The sequence below is a fragment of the Schistocerca cancellata genome, chromosome 2 (assembly GCF_023864275.1).
Source record: "Schistocerca cancellata isolate TAMUIC-IGC-003103 chromosome 2, iqSchCanc2.1, whole genome shotgun sequence".
NCBI lineage: Eukaryota > Metazoa > Arthropoda > Insecta > Orthoptera > Acrididae > Schistocerca > Schistocerca cancellata.
Window position 1 is genome coordinate 465491994 of NC_064627.1, and position 23499 is coordinate 465515492.

The 23499-nt window shown below is 45.0% G+C and overlaps 1 protein-coding gene across 1 annotated transcript in view; it reads right to left on the reverse strand.

Moving 5' to 3' along the window:
• The window catches only part of LOC126155175 (proto-oncogene tyrosine-protein kinase receptor Ret-like), a 241641-nt gene that overhangs the window by 90107 nt on the left and 128035 nt on the right, over positions 1–23499 (reverse strand). Inside the window, exon 9 of the mRNA XM_049916212.1 lies at positions 10332–10525. Within this exon, the coding sequence (XP_049772169.1) occupies positions 10332–10525 (194 nt within the window). The remainder of the gene's footprint in view (positions 1–10331; positions 10526–23499) is intronic.

Below are 23499 nucleotides of genomic sequence, written 5' to 3' on the forward strand. Positions count from 1 at the left end.
GGTTCCAGGGTTTATTGACCGTGAGTCCCCTTCTAGAGAAATAGCTGTTGCAAGGAGTTTGTAAAACACACGGATAATGGATGGCGGACTGCAGCTCGCATTCCCATTTCCCTGGCCCATAAGACACGGTTCAGATCCGGATACCTCGCTGACCAGTCCTCGCGATGCAAATCTTCACTATCGAGAATTTCGTAGAGAAAATCCCTCTTATATAAGATACCATTTGATTATTTTTGTATTACTCCAACACATTTCAGGACTTTCTGTGCTGTTCTTCGTGGATTTTTAGTTATTTTATTTCTCACATGACACTAGAAGTCATATATGTTCATAGTTTGATGTCTACGACGCATTTCACAACTTTACTTATTTTATTTCTCACATGATGCTAGCAGTTATATATCTTCATAGTTTGATGTCTACGATGCATTTCACTACTTTTTTATGCGGACTTGTGTCTGTTGTTTATTACGTGTTAAAACAATTATTTCTTTGCCTATTGTTGAAATGTAGCAACTATAGAGGAATCACACTACTACGTACAGCTTGTATGGCTCTGAGCACTATGGTCATCAGTCCCCTAGAACTTAGAACTACTTAAACCTAACTAACCTAAGGACATCACACAACACCCAGTCACCACGAGGCAGAGAAAATCCCTGACCCCGCCGGGAATCGAACCCGGGAACCCGGGCGCGGGAAGCGAGAACGCTACCGCACGACCACGAGCTGTGAACGTACAGCTTGTAAGACCGTGAGCATGTTGTTGCTGAAGCGACTAACACCACATGTCGAGAAAGTACTGAGATTCCAACAAACAAGTTTCAGAAAGGGAAAGTCAACTGTAGACCATTTACATACAATACGGCAAGTGCCAGCAAAGAGCTGGCAATTCCGCAAAAATGTTCACTGCCTTTTTGTGACTTCCAATAAGCATATGATAGTGTGAATAGACAAGTAATATGGCAAGAACTCGAAAGGGCTCAAGTTCCCTGAAAGCTCACAAAACTGACACATATATGCACCCAAGAGACAACATGCATGGTGAAAGTAAATGGAAACATATCAAAGAAGTTCAGGATGCGACAAGAAGACTGCCTCTCCCCTCTCCTGTTTAACCTGGTACTGGAGAGAGCTCTGAGAAAGTAAGCAAGACTAGAGACAGGAATACAGCTGGGAAGAAGGATCGACATCCTGGCCTATGCGGATGATGTAGTTTTAATATCAGAGAAACAGCAAGACCTGGCTCAGATGACAAGAACATTGGTGGAAGAGGCAATGAGAGCAGGCCTGAAGGTGGACATGGTTAAGACAAAATACCTCGTAGTTAGCAGAGAAAATAATGACAGGCCTCTGAAGGTGGAGGACAATGAGTTTGAAAGAGTAAAAGACTTTAAATATCTTGGCGCTATACTCAATGAAAGGAACGAGATAGACCAGGAAATTGCCGCCTAGTACAGTCAGGAAACAGGTCAAAGTTTGCTCTGGGAGAGCTTTTAAAGTCCCAGCTTCTATCGAGATCCTCAAAGACCAAGATCTACAAGACAATAATACAGCCTGTAGTTTTATATGGAGCAGAGACCAGGACCATCACCTAAAAGATGGAAATAAAACTCCTGACATTTGAGAATGCCATCCTCAGACAAATTTTTGGGCCAGTGAAGGAAGGAGATGAATGGAGGAAAAGAAAGAACTGTCAATTGCAGGAGCTATACGAGTCGATGGACATCCTGGCAGCGATCAAAGAAAGAATACTGGAGTGGTATGGACACGTAATACGTCGAGAAGGCCAGATCATCAGGTAGGTAGTGGAGGAAGATATTAGAGGCAAAAGACCACGGGGAAGACCACGACTCCGATGGATTGATCTGGTCAGAGAGCATACGAGTACGCTAGGGCGCTCTGGAGAAGAATACATGGATCGAGGGCGCTGGCGGAGGCTGATTGGTGAGGCCAAAGACCGACTGCGGTTTGTGTGGCCAACGAAGTAAGTAAGTACTATTGTTGTCTTTAGCTGTTACACACGCATTTTGCACATTTGCAAACGAACGACAGCTAACTCATAATCCCAAGACTGAAGGCACCAACTCCAGCTACTTCACGGCATTTGAATCGGTAACAGGTTGGCGTTATCTTGTGCAGCTTCAGTCAGGAGCTAGTGTATCTGTAAACTTGAACCACTTCGCCTGGCTCAACAGAGATGATATTCCGTTGAAACAATGTGTTCAACGTCATTACCTTTCCCTTAGTAATTAAAATCATTTCCCCTGTGCTGAATAATTCAACATAATCACTGCATTTAAAAACTTACAGAGTTACACTTGAAAGTTTGTGCTGCCTTTAAATAAAGCGACTTTAAAAAAAAATACTGATTCAAGAAGCGTTGCACTGAGTACCTTCTTTAAACTGTATTATGTTATGTGGATTTGTCTGTAGGCAGGATGGGTTTGCTGATACATTTTGTAAGTGAATGTCTTTCTTCTGTTTACATCCACTGCTTTCGAGGTGATATCTTTTAACTGTGTTTTTTTGAACTGACTGCTTTGCCAAGCAGCCCCGAGTCGTAGTACTCAATGACGCTTCATTGTCTCCAGAATGAGATTTTCAAAATGGTTCAAATGGCTCTGAGCACTATGGGACACAACTGCTGTGGTCATAAGTCCCCTAGAACTTAGAACTACTTAAACCTAACTAACCTAAGGACAGCACACAACACCCAGCCATCACGAGGCAGAGAAAATCCCTGACCCCGCCGGGAATCGAACCCGGGAACCCGGGCATGGGAAGCGAGAACGCTACCGCACGACCACGAGATGCGGGCTATGAGATTTTCACTCTGCAGCGGAGTGTGCGCTGATATGAGACTTCCTGGCAGATTAAAACACTCTCCGCTCATTCTGGAAACATCCCCCAGGCTGTGGCTAAGCCATGTCTCCGCAATATCCTTTCTTTCAGGAGTGCTAGTTCCGCAAGGTTCGCAGAAGAGCTTCTGTAAAGTTTGGAAGGTAGGAGACGCGGTACTGGCAGAAGTAAGGCTGTGAGGACGGGGCGTGAGTCGTGCTTGGGTAGCTCAGTTGGTAGAGCACTTGCGCGCGAAAGGCAAAGTTCCCGAGTTCGAGTCTCGGTCCGGCACACAGTTTTAATCTGCCAGGAAGTTTCACGCTTCATTGTGTTCAGTTAAGTAAAGCCCTCTCTAACGATTGATCATTTGATCTTCCCATAATCCGTCCGAAAGCTATTAAAATTGAATTTTAGGTCTACTTACACGTGAGATTAACTTCAAAGTGCGTTTCTGTTCCTCAGATTTCATTTTGTTGTCACATTAGTGGTGTAAACGGGTCTATGTAAGCCGGATACAATGTACTGCTTGTGTTAGTTAAAGAAAAAAAAGACATATTTTGCTATAGTTGTAGTACTTCATTTGTGTACCTCTCGGCGTTCACAATATTCTTCTGTTCACTATCACCAACAAGCATTTCTCCACTTGCCCATCAGACTTGATGCCTCCTCATACCATATCCGTTCACCACTAACTGTGTCTTTCTATGGTATTCCTGATGCTGCACTGACATTCACGTACCCCAAAGAGAAATAAAGGGCAAAATTCATCTGTTAACTGAAGGAGAATTCGCATAAATCCATTAATTTAAGATATAAGTGCTGCTTCACAGCAAAAGAGTTCGTCTCTGTTGTTATGGGCGGAAAATATAATACCTGACGTCTGGAATTCAGACCAACGACTGTGAGTGCAATATTCTGCTGGTTCATATACTGAGACGCCTAATACAACAACCGTAGCTCTGCGGACATAGTTGGATCAAAGTCAAATATCGTTCTTGTTGCGTAGTGGCTACTGCTCATGATGTACTGAGCTACGAAGAAGACATTGGTTAAAGTGTCACTTCTTGCCATATTACATCGTCGCTGAGAGTGCTATCTGTGTGCGAGAGTTTCAGAGGAAAACAATATCCATATGGGTTCTTTGTGACAAATAGTAGTGTCCTTCAGCCAAAAGACAACTTTCAGCTGACAACAAAATTACGTGATGACCGTGAGGCAAAACTAGACTAATTACAGCAACTACAGAGGCCTACCACCAGTCATTCGCCCCGCGCTCCACACCAGATTGGGACAGGAAAAACTCTCTAATATATCGCACCATGCTAAATACCCTCTACCAAGCACTTCACATGCACTTCACAGTGATTTGCAGTGTGTGTAGATTCATCAGCGCTTTCCGTTATTATGACCGGACGCGATGGCGCAATGACACTGGATCCGCCTTCGGGTGGACGACCGTTCAAATTCCCGTCCAATTATCCAGATCGAAGTATTTCGTGATTTCCCTAAATCGCTTAAAGGAAATTCCGGATGGTTACTTTGAAAGGGCAAGACCCATTTCCGTCCCCATCCTCCCCAAATCCGAGCTTGCGCTCCGTCTCTAATGACCTAATTGTCGACGGGACGTTAAACTCTAATCCTCCTTCCTTCCGTTATCATGGTATCATTTGCCTGTTCGATGCAAAGAACACTTCTTTCATACACTAGCAGCATAAGTCCGATTCGTGGGGAAATCTTGACGGTAATTCATAGTGATTATTCATCTCTTCTTTCCATCATTTCTTCTTTTTCTATTGCTTTGGCAAAAATCTGGGCTGCTGTTGTTACTATTCACCTCGTTTTGTGAAAATCTCGGTAATAGTCAAGGAAAAGAATTTTAAGCATACTTTATCGATACTTTCCACCTGCAGCAAGTCAAGAGCTCTCGAGAACAACATTTTTGTGGATTCGGGGGTGAGGCTAGGCTTATCGTGGAGAGAGTGAACAATGAATTGGTGGAAAGGGAGGCAGGAGGTGAAAGTGTGTGTTGCTGTTTAAGACAATAAAGACCAGTCAAATCTTTTTTTATGTGAATGGCAGAGACAGACTGATTCAGAAATAAGAAAACGATGCTTCAGACGATCGTATGTGTCGATCATATTCTGAATGTTTAGCCCATTTTAAATGTCCACCGTAAGCTGTCAAAGTATTTATCGAGATGAAATTTATTGACTCATGTATTAGATTATATTACTGACAGATTAGGCCTGTGACCATTTTCAAATGCAATTGAGTCGGTGAAATCTATGCGTCACAATTAAAAACAGTTTAGCGGTATGCTGGAACAGAGACTTGTTCTCTCTCTCTCTCTCTCTCTCTCACACACACACACACACACACACACACAAACACAGGCGCGCGCGCGCGCGCGCGCATACACAAGCGCGCGTGCGATAATCTGCAAATATAGACTTGCATATCACATACTGCATACGTCCACCGTCTCGTCTGATGACCAACTACTGCGCCTCACCTATTTGTGTCTCCATCGACCTAGAGAAAGCCTGCAACCGTCTATGGCACTCCGGTCTCCTTTTCAGACACTAGACTCTAGGCTCTGGACTCTAGACTTACTTCCATATAGTTATGTCCGTCTCATTTGCGTCCTTCCTCTCTAACCACCCATCCTTTATTAGCATTAATAAAACCAATTCCTGTACCTTCCGTCTCACTGTAGGACCCAAGGCTCCGTCCTCGCCTCTATTTCCTCGACACTGCAGATATGCCCGTACCACGCCCACCTGCCTACCTCCTTCAGTATGCTGATGACACTGCCTCCCTCGCTCTCTACCCTACGCTCGAGAAATTCCAATAATCCCTCCATGACTTCTACCTCACAATTTACGATCGTCCTATCCAGTTAACTAATGAACTAAAATATTTTGGACTAACCATTGCAAGACTTTTGGTAGGGTGAATACATGGTTATAAATCCAAAATCAAATAGGGGTAATGCAGGAGTAGGTTTAATAATGAATAAAAAAATAGGAGTGCGGGTAAGCTACTACAAACAGCATAGTGAACGCATTATTGTGGCCAAGATAGACACGAAGCCCATGCCTACTACAGTAGTACATGTTTATATGCCAACTAGCTCTGCAGATGATGAAGAAATTGAAGAAATGTATGATGAAATAAAAGAAATTATTCAGATAGTGAATGGTGACGAAAATTTAATAGTCATGGGTGACTGTAATTCGAGTGTAGGAAAAGGGAGAGAAGGAAACGCAGTAGGTGAATATGGATTGGGGCTAAGAAATTGATTAAATATACGATGAGATAAAAGAAATTATTCAGGTAGTGAAGGGAAACGAAAATTTAATAGGTGACTGGAATTCGAGAGTAGGAAAAGGGAGAGAAGGAAACATAGTAGGCAAATATGAAATGCGAGTAAGGAATGAAAGAGGCAGCGGCCTGGTAGAATTTTGCACAGAACATAACTTAATCATAGCTAACACTTGGTTCAAGAATCATGAAAGAAGGTTGTATACATGGAAGAAGCCTGCAGATACTAGAAGGTATCAGATAGTTTATATAATGGTAAGACAGAGATTTAGGAACCAGGTTTTAAATTGTAAGTCATTTCCAGGGGCAGATGTGGACTCTGACCTCAATCTATTGGTTATGAACTGTAGATTAAAACTGAATAACATGCAAAAAGGTGGGAATTTAAGGAGATGGGACCTGGATAAACTGACTAAACCAGAGGTTGTACAGGGTTTCAGGGAGTGCATGAGGGAATAATTGGCAGGAATGGGAGAAAGAAATAGAGTAGAAGAAGAATGGGTAGCTCTGAGGGATGAAGTAGTGAAGGCAGCAGAGGATGAAGTAGTTAAAAAAACGAGGCCTAGTAGAAATCCTTGGGTAACAGAAGAAATACTGAATTTAATTGATGAAAGGAGAAAATATAAAAATGCAGTAAATGAAGCAGGCAAAAAGGAATACAAACGTCTCAAAAATGATGTCGACAGGAAGTGCAAAATGGCTAAGCAGAGATGGTTAGAGGACAAATGTAAGGATGTAGAGGCTTATTTCACGAGGGGTAAGATAGATACTGCTTATAGGAAAATTAAAGAGACCTCTGGAGAAAAGAGAGCCACTTGTATGAATATCAAGAGCTCAGATGGTAACCCAGTTCTAAGCAAAGAAGGGAAACAGAAAGGAGGAAGGAGTATATACAGGGTCTATACAAGGGCGATGTACTTGAGGACAATATTACGGAAATGGAAGAGGATGTAGATGAAGACGAAATGGGAGACATGATACTGTGTGAAGAGTTTGACAGAGCACTGAAAGACCTGAGTCGAAACAAGACCCCGGGAGTACACAACATTCCATTAGAACTACTAACGGCCTTGGGGGAGCCAGTCCTGACAAAACTCTACCATCTGGTGAGCAAGATGTATGGGACAGGCGAAATACCCTCAGACTTCAAGAAGAATACAATAATTCCAATCCCAAAGAAAGCAGGCGTTGACAAATGTGAAAATTACCGAACTACCAGTTTAATAAGTCACGGCTGCAGAATACTAACACAAATCCTTTACAGACGAATGGAAAAACTGGTAGAGGCCGACCTCGGAGAAGATCAGTTTGGATTCCGTAGAAATGTTGAAACACGTGAAGCAATACTGACCTTACGACTTGTAGCCTCTCCCCGATGTTATTCAATCTGTATATTGAGCAAGCAGTAAAGGAAACAAAAGAAAAATTCAGAGAAGGTATTAAAATCCATGGAGAAGAAATAAAAACTTTGAGGTTCGCCGATGACATTATAATTCTGTCAGAGACAGCAAAGGACTTGGAAGAGCAGTTGAACGGAATGGACAGTGTCTTGAAAGGAGGATATAAGATGAACATCAACAAAAGCAAAACTAGTGTAATGGAATGTAGTCGAATTAAGTCGGGTGATGTTGAGGGAATTAGATTAGGAAATGAGACAATTAAAGTAGTAAAGGAGTTTTGCTATTTGGGGAGCAAAGTAACTGATGATGGTCGAAGTAGAGAGGATACAAAATGTAGACTGGCAATGGCAAGGAAAGCGTTTCTGAAGAAGAGAAATTCGTTAACATCGAGTATTCATTTGAGTGTCAGGAAGCCGTTTCTGAAAGTATTTGTATGGAGTGTAGCCATGTATGGAAGTGAAACATGGACGATAAATAGTTTGGACAAGAAGAGAATAGAAGCTTTCGAAATGTGGTGTTACAGAAGAATGCTGAAGATTAGATGGGTAGATCACATAACTAATGAGGAAGTATTGAACAGAATAGGGGAGCAGTTTGTGGCACAACTTTACAAGAAGAAGGGACCCGTTGGTAGGACATGCTCTGAGGCATCAAGGGATCACAAATTTAGCATTGGAGGGCAGCGTGGAGGGTAAAAATCGTAGAGAAAGACCAAGAGATGAATACACTAAGCAGATTCAGAAGGATGTAGGTTGCAGTACGTACTGGGTGATGAAGAAGCTTGCACAGGATAGAGTAGCATGAAGAGCTGCATCAAACCAGTCTCAGGACTGAAGACCATAACAGCAACATCAACAACCATTGCCCGGCAACTGAAGTGGATAGCTCGCCTATTAACAATGCAATAGAAATCCCACAATAGTCTAAAATTAATAAATGGCCTAACTTGTGGATTGCACCCCTCTACTGCCCTCCACACATATAAAACCTTGATCCCATACATCCTTCGCTATGCAAATATTGCTTGGACATCCGTCCCACCCAAGTGCTATTAGTCCCTCCAGAGCATGGAACACCGAGCACTTAGCCTCGCTTCCCGCATCCATTTACCTTCCCCCAAAAGGATCATTTACCAACGCATCAATTTGGCTCCTTTTTTCACACATTGAACACCTCTGAACGACCTACACCATCCGCAAACTCGACTCCAATAATCCTATAGTTTCCCACCGACCTTCCAACCTCATACGCTGCTGCGCTTCTACTGACACGCCCCACCAGCCCCACACCTACATACTCTGCGCGTACTCTCCCAAAGAAATGTCAACCAACTCCTTCTCCCAGACAATGAGATCTGCCCCGATACTTATCCCTCTCACCAACTTTAACTCCTCTCTACCTATCCCACTCCACATCAGGGATATTTTTCCGCTCTGTCCATCCCTACCTCTATTCTCTTAATACCACTACCCTACCCACACACCACACTCCCCCTCACCCTCTGCTTTCATACCTTTCCCTTCTCACTATCACCCCCCCCCCTCCCACACAGACACCAACACCTAATTTATCTCGATAGTTTCTTACCTAACAGACCCCTATCTTTTCTATACACATACCTCAACCGCTATAGAACGTATTCTCTCTTCCCGAAATCCTTCTCTCTCAGTGCACGTCCTTCAGATTTTAAGTGAAATGCAGTTAAAAAAAAAAGAATTGCACCTTCATGCGGTGTGGCTTTAAATGTACTGTATACTGTATTTTCGTTTTTTAGCTGTTCGTCCTTTGATTTTTTAATTTAGAAAAGAAAACATTTCCACTTTTTTACATCTTGTTTATTGTTTTTAAGCCATGTGTAACGTTTGTAACGTTTCTCCTTAAATAACATTTCTTATCGTCTCTCTTGGTTTCAAAAGTGCTCGTGGCTGAAGAGGGAATATTGTACTCTTGGCAGCGCATCCCCAGTCCATAAGGGGCCAGGGGGATGAAATAACAATAAAGGAACGAAAAGTACTGCATACAGGAACGCCGTCTGTAAAACGCCAAACAACAGATTTGCTACTGTTTGTCTTGCATATACCGTATTCACTAATTATGTGTTACAGATTGGCAACAAAGATGCAAAACGACACACACCAGAGACTTTCAATTTGTGAGCGAAGTGGCGAAAAATCGACAAATAAGTGGCTTTGCGCTACTGTCAGACTGTTAACAAATTACATGAAAGTTATCTGAGTGTCGTACCGCATCATAATGTAAAAAACTATACTGGAGGAATCAACCTTTCGGCCAGGGTTGCAGTGACATTCTTCTGAGTCTACTGGTTGGCTCAGAAAACTTTTACGCCAGCGGACTCTGGCCCCGGAAACCTACGGGGCTATAGTTTATTGATGAACTGGCAGCCTCATCTGTAGGCTGGAACAAGAAGTCAGTAATAGCGGAGCGAATACATGTAGACGAAAAAAGACAACCAATTAACCCATTTGTAGACAGTCGTCGCCCGCATCTCGTGGTCGTGCAGTAGCGTTCTCGCTTCCCACGCCCGGGTTCCCGGGTTCGATTCCCGGCGGGATCAGGGATTTTCTCTGCCTCGTGATGGCTGGGTTTTGTGTGCTGTCCTTAGGTTAGTTAGGTTTAAGTAGTTCTAAGTTCTAGGGGACTGATGACCATAGATGTTAAGTCCCATAGTGCTCAGAGTCATTTGAACCAGCCAGACAGTCGTCGGGAACAGCAGTCAGCAGTAAGTGAACGTTCGTAGGTACTCACTGACACAATCCTGGGGACAGAGGGCAGAGATCTGCTCCAGTGGGTCGCAGAAGCCGTCCGGGCAGTGGTGGACGTCCGGCGTGCAGGTAGCGTAGTGTGCGATCAGGTCCGTCGAGAAGTTGGCCTCTGCGCCCCGCCACGCACAGCCGCCCAACGGCGCCAGCTCCGGACGCGCCGTCGAGTTCCTGCCCTCGCTGCAACACAAAGTAGTAAAGTAAGCAAAGACGTACGACATGAACAGCGGGAGGCCACGAATGGCTGGGAGACCCCAAAGGGCAGGTTCAGCAGCCAAATTCGAAAGGTTCCTTCCCGCCCGCAGGTACCTTTCTTTCGTGAATTACGAGGGGCATTCAGTTAGTAATACAAGACTTTTTTTCTCGGTAAACTTCGGCTGAAACAAAAAAGACATTTGTTGTGAGACATTGTAGAATATTCCCGCTTCGGCCCCTATACCTACCCTCATATATAAAATTCTCGTGTCACAGTGTTAGCTGACCGGTTCACCGCTTGGTGCAACCAGTGGTTGCTCAAGGTCAATCCTTCCAACACCCAGGCGATCATTGTAGGCAAAACCACACCTTCCTTCCGTCTCCTTGACTTCTATGTCACCATCTATGGCCGTCCTATCGCCCTCACCTCCACCCTTAAGTACCTTGGCGTCACCCTTGGCCGTCGCCTCTCCTGGACCCCCCATCTCCGGACAATCCAAGCCAAGGCACGCTCCCGACTCCGTCTCCTCAAGCTCCTTTTTGCCCGCACATGGGGTCTGGACCCCTCACCATCCCCCACACCTATAAATCCCTCATCCACCCTATCCTCTGTACCCTGCCTGGATCTCCGCCCCTCCTACCTTTTACAAATCCCTTCAAATCCTCGAACACCATGCTCTCTGCCTCGCCTATCGCTTCCGTCTCCCCTCCCCCACGCAGATCCTGTACGACCTTATTCCGTTCCCACACCTCCTCCTTTTCCTCGAACGGATACGGATCCTCTACACCTCCCGTGAACTAGGTCCCCCTCACGCGCTTCTCGTTCCCATCCTCTCCCACCCCGTCCACTGCCGCACCTGTATTCCCACGTCCCACCTGCTCTCCATCTATCCGCTCTCCTTACCCTCTCCCAAGGTGGCTTCCACCAGCTCCCCCTGCCTGATGATGCCCTCATCCCCTCCATCTACCCCTCCTATCAACTTTGATCCTCCTCTTCCACTTCCTGTGCTTTTACCTCAGGGCACCCTCCCTCCCTTCTCTCCCTCCTCCCATCCTCCCCTCTCCTCCCCCCGTGCTTCCCCTGCCCCCCCATACTTTCTTTCCTCCCCCCATCTCCTCTGCCCCTGGCACCTAAACTCTCCTTTCTCCCTTCTCCCCTACCCTCTTCTCCTCTTTTGGCAGGTCCCCAGACTCCACACGCCTCGTGAACATTAGCGCGCCGGAGATCGTCGCCATCAGTTTTGCGTGTGTGCCGTCGTGTTTGTGCTTTAGTGTCTTTCACCGCCCACGCTCCATCGTTCACGTGTATCGTCACCATCATCAGTTTTCGTGCACAGTGCTGACGGTCTTTTGTTTCCTTCGCGTGTGAACGGCATCGTGTTTTTTAATTCCTGTGTCTACTGTTATTTTGACCAACAGTATGTTCTGTTAGTTATGTGTCTTCATTGTTTATCTCTATTTGTACTGTCTGAGGCTGAAGAGCGACGTAAAATTGCTGCTGCCAGCCCACCTTGTATAAGGTGCAAAATTACAATAAAGGAAAAAAAAGTGTTAGTTGCCATACTCCTCCAAAGCAGCCCTATCGATTCAGATGAAATTTTACATGTATATTCAGTAGGTCTGAGAACCGGTCGTAATCTATTTTTCATACCCCTAAGTGATAAGGGTGGTCCACCCCAAAAAAAAATTTCTTATTTTTTGGACAGAACTTTTTATTTTATTTTTTTTATGATTATCACTTGATCAGTTATCGCCGCCAGGTGTCTACCTTTGATAGTCATTCACTATTCGATAGATAGATAATTGATGAAAACGTACCAAAAGCAACGACTCGAATATCCCTGTCTGAATCGAGGTAACTAGACCGAGAAGTTTAACTAGGTAGCACTCTTCATTCGTCAACCGACATTTAGGCTTAGCGCACACGCATCGATTTTTATCGTACGGAAATATATCGTACGATCAAATTCTTTTAGTGGAACAAAGAAGTTCCTACGCTCTCCTTTGTTTCTCTAAAATTTTTACGTACGATAAAAATCGATGCGTGTGCGCTTGGCCTTATTCATAATGCCGGCGAACACGTTTCGACACGAAATTGCCGCTATGTTTGTATGCTCATGGACGAGCCGTGTATCGGCTGCAATTGTTAAATCCTCCCGAACTACCGTAGAAACGCTAGAACTAATAGTGGCCGATACTGCCGGACTTCCGCCTAAGCCATTTCTCACTCCCTACGCATTATTATTGTTTGTGTCACGAGCTCACGCCAATAACGGCTATTGTGCTACACGTATACATTGTGTTACACGTACACAGCTGTGTTTCCTGTACTGTACACACTCCTTCGAGATGATCGGCGGAATACAATCAAACACCTCGCTGCTCAACTGGACGTCTCTGTTGGTAGTGCTAACAAATGGTTCAAATGGCTCTGAGCACTATACGACTTAACTTCTGAGGTCATCAGTCGCCTAGAACTTAGAACTAATTAAACCTAACTAACCTAACGACATCACACACATCCATGCCCGAGGCAGGATTCGAACCTGCGACCGTAGCGGTCGCTCGGTTCCAGACTGTAGGGCCTAGAACCGCACGGCCACATCGGCCGGCAGGTAGTGCTAACACACTCGCCCACCAGTAACGGTACTCAGTGGTGTGTGCCCGCTGGATTCCTCGCCATCTAATGGACGACTTTCATCTGATTGGCCCAATGCACTCCAAGGGGAGCAGTACGTGGATGGTGGGGAGGTTACTGATGCAGCAAGACGTTGGCTCCGACGTCGACCAGTAGATGGTTCAAATGGCTCTGAGCACTGTGGGGCTTAACATCTGAGGACATCAGTCCCATAGAACTTAGAACTACTTAAACCTAACTAACGTAACGACATCACACACATCCACGTGCGAGGCAGGATTCTAACCTGCGACCGTAGCAGCAGCGCGGTTCCGGACTGAAGCGCCTAGAACCTCTCGGCCACAGAGGCCGGCTCGACCAGTAGAGTGGTACCATGCAGGCACAGAGGCTCTGCCAGTAAGGTGGCCTACTGTCGTCGAATTTAACGGAGATTATATTGAAAAATAGAGCTTTGAGGGCAAAAGATTCGGGAATAATATGGGCATTGGAATCCTCACTAAAAACAACTTTCTTTCAGCAAAAATATGTGTTGCATTACTTGTTGCACTCTTCTAATATGAGATCCGTGTGGGTGTTTCTGTCAAGTGTAAGTGGCTGCAATGGGGTTGGGTATAGCGTAGTATCGTGTTTGTGTTGGAGATGATGAAATAAGGAAGAGGGTGGAAACCGTGGCCGGCACAGTGCCCACTCCGCACCAGGAGGGCCACGGAGCTCCACGTCGACATCCGACGGGGGGGATCAGGGCCTTTACTCCGACACTCCTCTGCCGTAAAGGCAAAGCGGAAAATGTCAACAACGTGCGACGTACCCGGGCGGTCATCCATCCAAGTACTGTCTGCGTCAGATGGTGCGCAGCTTCGGTGATCTGACGGGAACCCGTTTATACGCGTCAGTACGATCGTTGACGAAGCAAAGAACAACGAAGATGAAACATGAACCCAGACTGTACACACTGGGACATCGTATTCTCGCACTGAAAACTAATCACTGCTGCAAACTGGGTACAGTGACGATGGGTAGTCATAATGTTTTAATAATCAACTAAAAAAAAATTAAGCTGCCGCCTCAGAATTTCTTAATTGTGTCACCCTTTAATGTGACACATTTTTCCCAATCATTGATTTGGCGGAGACATTGGTTGTAGAAGTCTGCATTTTGCCTCTTCACAAGCGTAAATGGTTGCAAAAGCATACTTGACCTCTTACCAACAGCCGGCCTGTGTGGCCGTGCGGTTCTAGGCGCTTCAGTCTGGAACCGCGTGACCGCTACGGTCGCAGGTTCGAGTCCTGCCTCGGGCATGGATGTGTGTGATGTCCTTAGTTTAGTTAGGTTTAAGTAGTTCTAAGTTCTAGGGGACTGATGACCTTAGATGTTAAGTCCCATAGTGCTCAGAGCCATTTGAACCATTTTTTTTCTTACCAACAAATAATCCTGGACAAATAGTGACTATTGTGACGAATACAGGGGTTAGCGACCACAAGGCAGTTGCTGCTAGGCTGAATACCGTAACACCTACAACCATCAAAAAGAAATGCAAAGTATATCTATTTAAAAAAGCTGATAAAAATGCTCTTAACGCCTTTTTAAGAAACAGTCTTCACTCCTTTCCATCTGATTTTGTAAGTGTAGAAATGTTGTGGAATGTTTTCAAAGAGATAGTATCGACAGCAATTGATATATACCACATAAATTAATAAGTGATGGTACTGGTCCCCCATGATACACAAAACGGGTCAGATATTTGTTGCAGAAGCAACGAAAAAAGCATGCCAAATTTAAAAGAACGCAAAATCCCCAAGATTGGCAAAGTTTTACAGAAGTTCGAAATATAGCGGGTACTTCAATGCGAGATGCTTTTAATAATTTCCACAACGAAATTCTGCCACGAAATCTGGCAGAAAACCCAAAGAGATTCTGGTCATACATAAAGCACATAAGTGGCAAGACGCAATCAATACCTTCACTGCGCGATAACAACGGTGAAGTCACTGATAACAGTGCCACTAAAGCAGAGTTATTCAACACGGTTTTTCGAAACTCCTTCACCAAAGAAGACGAAGTAAATATTCCTGAATTCCAGTCAGGAACAACTGGCAAGATGAGAAACGTAGAAGTAGATATCCTCGATGTAACAAATCAGCTTAAATCACTTAATAAAGGCAAGGCCTCCGGTCCAAATTGTATACCAGTCCGGTTCCTCTCAGAGTATGCTGTTACATAGCTCCATATTTAGCAATTATATACAACCACTCGCTCACAGCAAGATCCGTACCTAAAGACTGGAATGTTGCTCAAGTCACACCAGTACCCAAAAAGGGTAGTAGGAGTAATCCGCTGAATTGCAGGCCTATATAACTAACGTCGATTTGCAGTAGGGTTTTGGAACATATACTGTATTCGCACATTATGAAGTACCTCGAAGAAAACGATTTATTGACACATAGTCAGCACGGATTCAGAAAATATCGTTCTTGTGAAACACAACTAGCTCTTTATACTCATGAAGTAATAAGTGCTATCGACAGGCAATGTCAAATTGATTTCCTGTCAGAAAGGTCACAGTTCGTAGTAATAGACGGAAAGTCATCGAGTAAAACAGAAGTAATATCCGGCGTTCCCAAGGAAGTGTTATAGGCCCTCTATTGTTCCTGACCTATATTAACGACATAGGAGACAATCTGAGAAGCTGTCTTACATTGTTTGCAGATGATGCTGTCATTTACCGTCTTGTAAAGTCATCAGATGAACAAAACTACTTGCAAAATGATTTAGATAAGGTATGTGTAAGGTGCTAAAAGTGGCAATCGACCCTGAATAAAGAAAAGTGTGAAGTCATTCACATGAGTACTAAAAGGAATCAGCTAAATTTCGATTACGCGATAAGTCACACAAATCTGAAAGCTGTAATTTCAACTAAATACTTAGGGATTACAATTACAAATAACCTAAATTGGAACGATCACATAGATAATATTGTGGGTAGAGCAAACCAAAGACTGCGGTTCATTGGCAGAACACTTAGAACGTGCAACAGGTCTACCAGAGAGACTGCTTACACTACGCTTGTCCGCCCTATTCTGGGGTATTGCTGTGCGATGTGGGATCCGCATCAAGTGGAACTGACGGATGACATCGAAAAAGTACAAAGAAGGGCAGCGCGTTTTGTATTATCGCGAAATAGAGGAGATAGTGTTACAGACATGATACGTGAATTGGAGTGGCAATCATTAAAACAAAGGCGTTTTGCGTTGCGACGGGATCTTCTCATGAAATTTCAATCACCAGTTTTCTTCTTCGATTGCGAAAACATTCTGTTGGCACTCACCTACATAGGGAGAAATGATCATCACGACAAAATAAGAGAAATCAGGGTTTGCACAGAAAAATTTAAGTGCTCGGTTCTCCCGCGTGCCGTTCGAGAGTGGGACGGTAGAGAGACAGCATGAAGGTGGTTCACTGAACCCTCTGCCAGGCACTTTATTGTGAATAGCAGAGTAATCACGTAGATGTAGATGTAGATGTACACTCCACATCGAAAAATCATCTCGTCGTCGTTCTAGAAATGACTGTCATGTCATGTCAAGTAGTCACTTGGTGACATGGCTGGAGAAAAAGAGGTCTGGCGAAGAAAAGCATAAAGCATAGAAGCAATATATGTGTGTATGCTCTGTATAGAATGGGCAGGGGGCGTTGTCGTGGAGGACAAGCACTGCCTTGAACACCTGGTTGCGACGCTTCATCTTGAGCTTACCCATAACCTCTTCAGGAAATTTTGGTAATATCTTTCTGTGACGATTTACTCCTTAAGAGAATAATCTTTTAGCGCAACACGATGGGAGTCCCAAACAGTAGCATCACGTTCCCCGATGATGGCTGAATCTGCATTTTTTTCTCAACTCTCATCCATGGAGATTATGAGGATAAAGTATTAATCTAGACTGGTCTCACGTGCCTGCAACATTTCCGCTGTTGTCTCAGTTCGAGCAACCTTTTGAATAGGTATGAGCAGTCGCGAAAACTAGTGGGCGACCACCGTAATCACATCCAGAACCTCTAGCAAGTTGCTGAAAACTGCTTCTTTTTTACTATCGCTTTGATTGCGATACACCGGTCCCCGAGCATCGGGGCATCCTCTTCTTTTCTGATTTCGAGCTCTTTACGGAGAGGCAGTCCGCCACTTCGATTTCATCGTCCAGACTTTTTTGATGACAGTGGAAACGTCTGGGCCACCTCATCACTGTGTCAAATGACGCTGCTTTATTACGGCACCACTTCTGACAGCTCAGCGTAAGTTGTTGCAGCGTTGTTCCTCTTCAAATGGAGGAAACTATTTATCACACAAGACTCCGCTTTATCAATGGGCTGTACGATTTTGTTTTGGCTGCTACTGCTGCTCGGGAATTTCAATTTTTACGGGAACTCCAGTACGTACCTGCAAATACACAATAAATTAGTTTTGTGGAAAGACACAGCTACAAAATACACATACACATCAGGATTGTCTTCTTGTTATTACTAGTTAGAAATGACGTTTTAATAGTGTGTTAATGTTTCAGTTCTCGCCACCATTAACATTCCGTGCACTTTATTTTCTAGATCATTTTTGACGACGATGTACAATTACTCATGGCACGCAATTTTTGTACGAAGATACGAGAACGATGCACCCGCATCTGTTATAGATGCTCTTGAAACTGGCCATGCTCCAAGATAACCGTGCTAGAAAGATACATTATTAAAACGCAGACCTATGGAATTACGTCTTCTTCAAATTCATACCACAGAATTAGAAATACCACAAATAACCCTCATTTATTGGCTTGCCGTCTATAGTTACCACCACTAAATTAAATATAAAAATAGAAGGACGCAAAACGGACCCAACCCCTCCCCTCACGCATCTGGTTATCTGTCGTCATTAACAGGATGATTCGAAGAGTTGACCCAAGGTCACAGAAGAATTGTTAAATAAAAATCTCCATACTATAATAAACACAACACGTGTACACTAATGAGCCAAAACATTATGATCGCCTACTTAGAAGCTTGTTTGTCCGTCTTTGGAACGTAATACATCATTGATTCTGCGTATCAGGCATTCGACAGTTTGTTGGTAGGTTTGTGGAGGTATGTGGCATTGGATGTCTACGCATGGGTCATGTAATCCACATAAATAATGGGCCGCGCATTTGGGTAGGCGGTGATGGCGTCCGACAGCGACCCAGATGGGTTCCATAACATTTACATCAGGTGAATTTGTTCACTGACACCACAGTTCTGGCTCCGAGACACGGACAGTTATACTGCTGAAATATCACATCGCCGTCGGGAAGGACATCAAGTGTGACGGGGTGCCGGTAGTTCGGGGCTATCAGCTGCGCTACCGCAGGTCACATGCAAGTGCAGAAGAATATCTCCTGTTACATAATACTGCTGCCACCAGCCCGTGTCCGTGGAGCGTTGAACGTTACGTGCCGCCATTCATCTCGATGACGGCATTTGTGGAGACGACCAGCGACCTACTGTAGCAAAAATGTGATTCACAATCAACATACACTCCTGGAAATTGAAATAAGAACACCGTGAATTCATTGTCCCAGGAAGGGGAAACTTTATTGACACATTCCTGGGGTCAGATACATCACATGATCACACTGACAGAACCACAGGCACATAGACACAGGCAACAGAGCATGCACAATGTCGGCACTAGTACAGTGTATATCCACCTTTCGCAGCAATGCAGGCTGCTATTCTCCCATGGAGACGATCGTAGAGATGCTGGATGTAGTCCTGTGGAACGGCTTGCCATGCCATTTCCACCTGGCGCCTCAGTTGGACCAGCGTTCGTGCTGGACGTGCAGACAGCGTGAGACGACGCTTCATCCAGTCCCAAACATGCTCAATGGGGGACAGATCCGGAGATCTTGCTGGCCAGGGTAGTTGACTTACACCTTCTAGAGCACGTTGGGTGGCACGGGATACATGCGGACGTGCATTGTCCTGTTGGAACAGCAAGTTCCCTTGCCGGTCTAGGAATGGTAGAACGATGGGTTCGATGACGGTTTGGATGTACCGTGCACTATTCAGTGTCCCCTCGACGTTCACCAGTGGTGTACGGCCAGTGTAGGAGATCGCTCCCCACACCATGATGCCGGGTGTTGGCCCTGTGTGCCTCGGTCGTATGCAGTCCTGATTGTGTCGCTCACCTGCACGGCGCCAAACACGCATACGACCATCATTGGCACCAAGGCAGAAGCGACTCTCATCGCTGAAGACGACACGTCTCCATTCACGCCTGTCGCGACACCACTGGAGGCGGGCTGCACGATGTTGGGGCGTGAGCGGAAGACGGCCTAACGGTGTGCGGGACCGTAGCCCAGCTTCATGGAGACGGTTGCGAATGGTCCTCGCCGATACCCCAGGAGCAACAGTGTCCCTAATTTGCTGGGAAGTGGCGGTGCGGTCCCCTACGGCACTGCGTAGGATCCTACGGTCTTGGCGTGCATCCGTGCGTCGCTGCGGTCCGGTCCCAGGTCGACGGGCACGTGCACCTTCCGCCGACCACTGGCGACAACATCGATGTACTGTGGAGACCTCACGCCCCACGTGTTGAGCAATTCGGCGGTACGTCCACCCGGCCTCCCGCATGCCCACTATACGCCCTCGCTCAAAGTCCGTCAACTGCACATACGGTTCACGTCCACGCTGTCGCGGCATGCTACCAGTGTTAAAGACTGCGATGGAGCTCCGTATGCCACGGCAAACTGGCTGACACTGACGGCGGCGGTGCACAAATGCTGCGCAGCTAGCGCCATTCGACGGCCAACACCGCGGTTCCTGGTGTGTCCGCTGTGCCGTGCTTGTGATCATTGCTTGTACAGCCCTCTCGCAGTGTCCGGAGCAAGTATGGTGGGTCTGACACACCGGTGTCAATGTGTTCTTTTTTCCATTTCCAGGAGTGTATATCCTATTTCACAGAGCAGACTACCCTCCGAACCCTGCGTTCAGTGAAGAGTCATGAATGTCCAACGATACTGATAGTTTCACTGACCTTTTATCTCTTTCCGCAGATGCTCACGACAGTAGAACGTGAAATTCGACCACCTTCGCCGTTTTGGAGATACTAGTTCACAGATTCTGCGTAATAATAATCTGCTCTTTGTCAGAGTTGCTTATCTCAATGGATTTCCCCATTTTCTGCCCATTAGTACTTTTGCTACCGCGTCACGTGCCCGCAACACCATCAGGTGGCATCCGACGTCGCGGTAGGCAGTGGTCATAATGTTTCGGCTTATCAGTGTATGTTACGGTGCGCAGGTCAACGTTCTGTTACAGCGGATGAACTTACAGCGGTGGAGTATGTTAAAGGCAGTTACTTGATTATTTTAAAAGGGTGCAATCTGATCGAGGTTCAAATTCTTCGATAATAACAACACCAAAGATAAGGTGTCCATGTACTATGCCTGTGGTTACTTTACAGCTGCTCTGGATCTACTGAAATGATCGGATGGCATTACTGGTCGGGATACGGTGTCGGGTGATTCGGAAGCGTGGTGCATATGTTTCTATTTGACGCCAATTCGGCGACTGGAGAGTCGTTGAAGATGAGATTAAATGACTGGGACAGCATAGACACCCAGTCCCCAAGTGAACAAAATCTCCGACATGGGTGAGAATCGAACCTGGAACCCCGCGATCTACAGGCAGTGACGCTAACCATTTGACCATGATATTAGGACCTAAAGGTAGCGAAAAATCTACACTGTCACGATCTATCAATGTTATTGGCTATGGACATAAGAACAAAACAAACATCACTTTTGTCACGAGAGGAAAGTAAAGAAGGAACGGCCCAGCAATAGCTACCCCACCAAATGTTCCAGAAAACTTTCAGGAACGCTTAAAAGAAGCGATGCAGTATGAATCAGCTAAAATAGACTGTAACACCGCACCCGTCACTTAACTGGTTTTGGCGTGTGTTCACCCCAACTAATTGACTAACAGATCAACAGAGTGTGCAAAACTGCCGCAATATAGGATAACGCAAAAAAGTAATATGGCCCTGTGACTCCTGATTGAACAGCGGTGGCAGTGTTGACATTAATTTATTCAGAATTGATCACTTTTAATTAAAAAGGGGTGCACATTGATCTTATATTCAGCTATTGAACACTAGATACAAATGTTGAACATAAAATTAATTAAGAAAGTGACTTGGGATTTCAACCACTTGATTGAAAACAGATGCAGTCGATTAGCACAAATTTATTTTAACTCCCGACCTTCAATCATCACATTACAAGACTCTCCTATCAGACAGTGGTAATAGATTGCGTTTACATGGAGTAAAGCGTATTAACTCAAAAGTAATTCCTATCGACTGACCCAGGCGTATTGCGAGAAGAATTCTACAATACCTGGCCCATGAAACCCTCATGGAAACTTTGCCGACGTGATTCAACAAATTAATCAGTGGCCGGAGCTGGCGCAATATCACCGAATACAGCGTGGCAGAGTGGCATCGTTGTGCGGACGTCGGCCGGCCTCGTGGTGCTGCAAGGCTGCGCTCGTCTATTCACTCCTAGCTATCTTGCTCAGTACATAGCTGAACCAAAACTTTCTATCTCCTAGCTCAGTCATTCCATTTGCTAAGTCCTAAACTGCAGAAATCACTTACGCCAATCGCAGCGCAAGTCGCGTTAATTATGTGTTGCTTCCCAGCGCCGACCAATGCCTGCTCTGGGAAGTGAACAAATTCCCACAAAATTTCCCTTCCTCTCAACTTCTGTTATTTAGCTCCTCCCAGGCCACCCATCAAGGTTAGCGTCTACACAACACCAAGTTTTCTGGAATTCTGACTCCCAGGAGAGTACTTCAACTTCCTTGGTCCTACGTTCCCATAGGAGGCCGGCGTATTTCATTCTATCGCTCTTCACCTGATTTGCTTCAGACTCTGCGGACCGTGAATTCAGCATGAAGTTGCTATAGTCACGAACACGCATATTTTGACCTCTGTTGACTGCTCCACCATAGCTTTGCGCTGCTTTCTCGCATGTTTCACAGAAAACGGGACAACGGACATTTATCAACAGGCGTACAAGTTCTCCATCTGTTTCCCAGTACACTACCATGGAGTCGGGGTCAACCACCCACTCACTGTCACTCATCTTAAGGTGGCTGGAGGCCGCGCCGTGTTACAGCTTTCTCTGAGCTTGAGCCACCCTAAGCTTCCTACTGCCGCTTCCCTTCGCCATTCCCCAGCTGGCCACGGTCAACTCTAAATACTTCCCTGGGATAAACAAGCGTCCAGTAAATCGACTCGTCTCCACAAAGTTTTCATGTCGTGTGAATTACTTTAAAACCATCAACCGACATTAATTATTCCAATACGTCCCTACTATACCCTCTAAAAGATGCATTGTGCCTTGTCAGTCATTTTGTTCAGCCTACTGTTCGCTCAACATGAGTTAGGTGATCTTTAATGACTTCATCTAAGGGGCATAGTTCTTGCCATCTTACAAGACCACCCCCAAATACACCTAGAATGGATAAATATATCAACGTGCAGTTTCCACCAAGTTATAACGGACAATTTCCTCAAGTTAAAAGGTAATTTTTATAGTTTATTGTTTCTGAATTTTTTTATAATGTTTGCAAAGACAGATCGTGAGTGCTTGGTACGATTTGGGTACCTTTCAGTACACAGTCATACAGATGCTCTTAATAGTTTGGCTATATTCACCATAAACGATATTCACTTTCTCGATTGTCGTGTACGTTGTGAACGTCTCAATAGCCTTACAGGCAAGTTATCTGATTGCTATAGAAGCAGAACACAGGCTGATGGGTCTCAAGAGCACAGGTAAACACAAGAACTGCACCTCAATTAGGTGTTTGATTACAATTGGTGTAGTGGGGCATACGTTTGTGGATCCTTTTCTCCTGATGGCAGGACAGTGGTTTGCGGCGCTGTTAACTTGATAATATTTGATCAAGTCCCATACATGTTATGTCGCTGAATACCTCTTAGAAACTTCTTTCAGATGTCACAGAAAGAAGTATATTGTTTCATTAGAAAACAGCGACTATAAAAGATAAAAATTACTTGCGAACATCAGGAAATTCTCCATATTTTCCGCTATAACTTGGTGAAAACCACGCCTCGACTTATTTATTAACTCTGGATGTATTTGGGGTGGCCTGTCTTAGCTGTCTCTGCCTGTATAATGAATAATATAAAAACTGGTTGTTTTGGAAATCAGCCTTATGCAAACACAATTAGTTTATTTTTATATTTCCCCAGACATGTTTCGACACC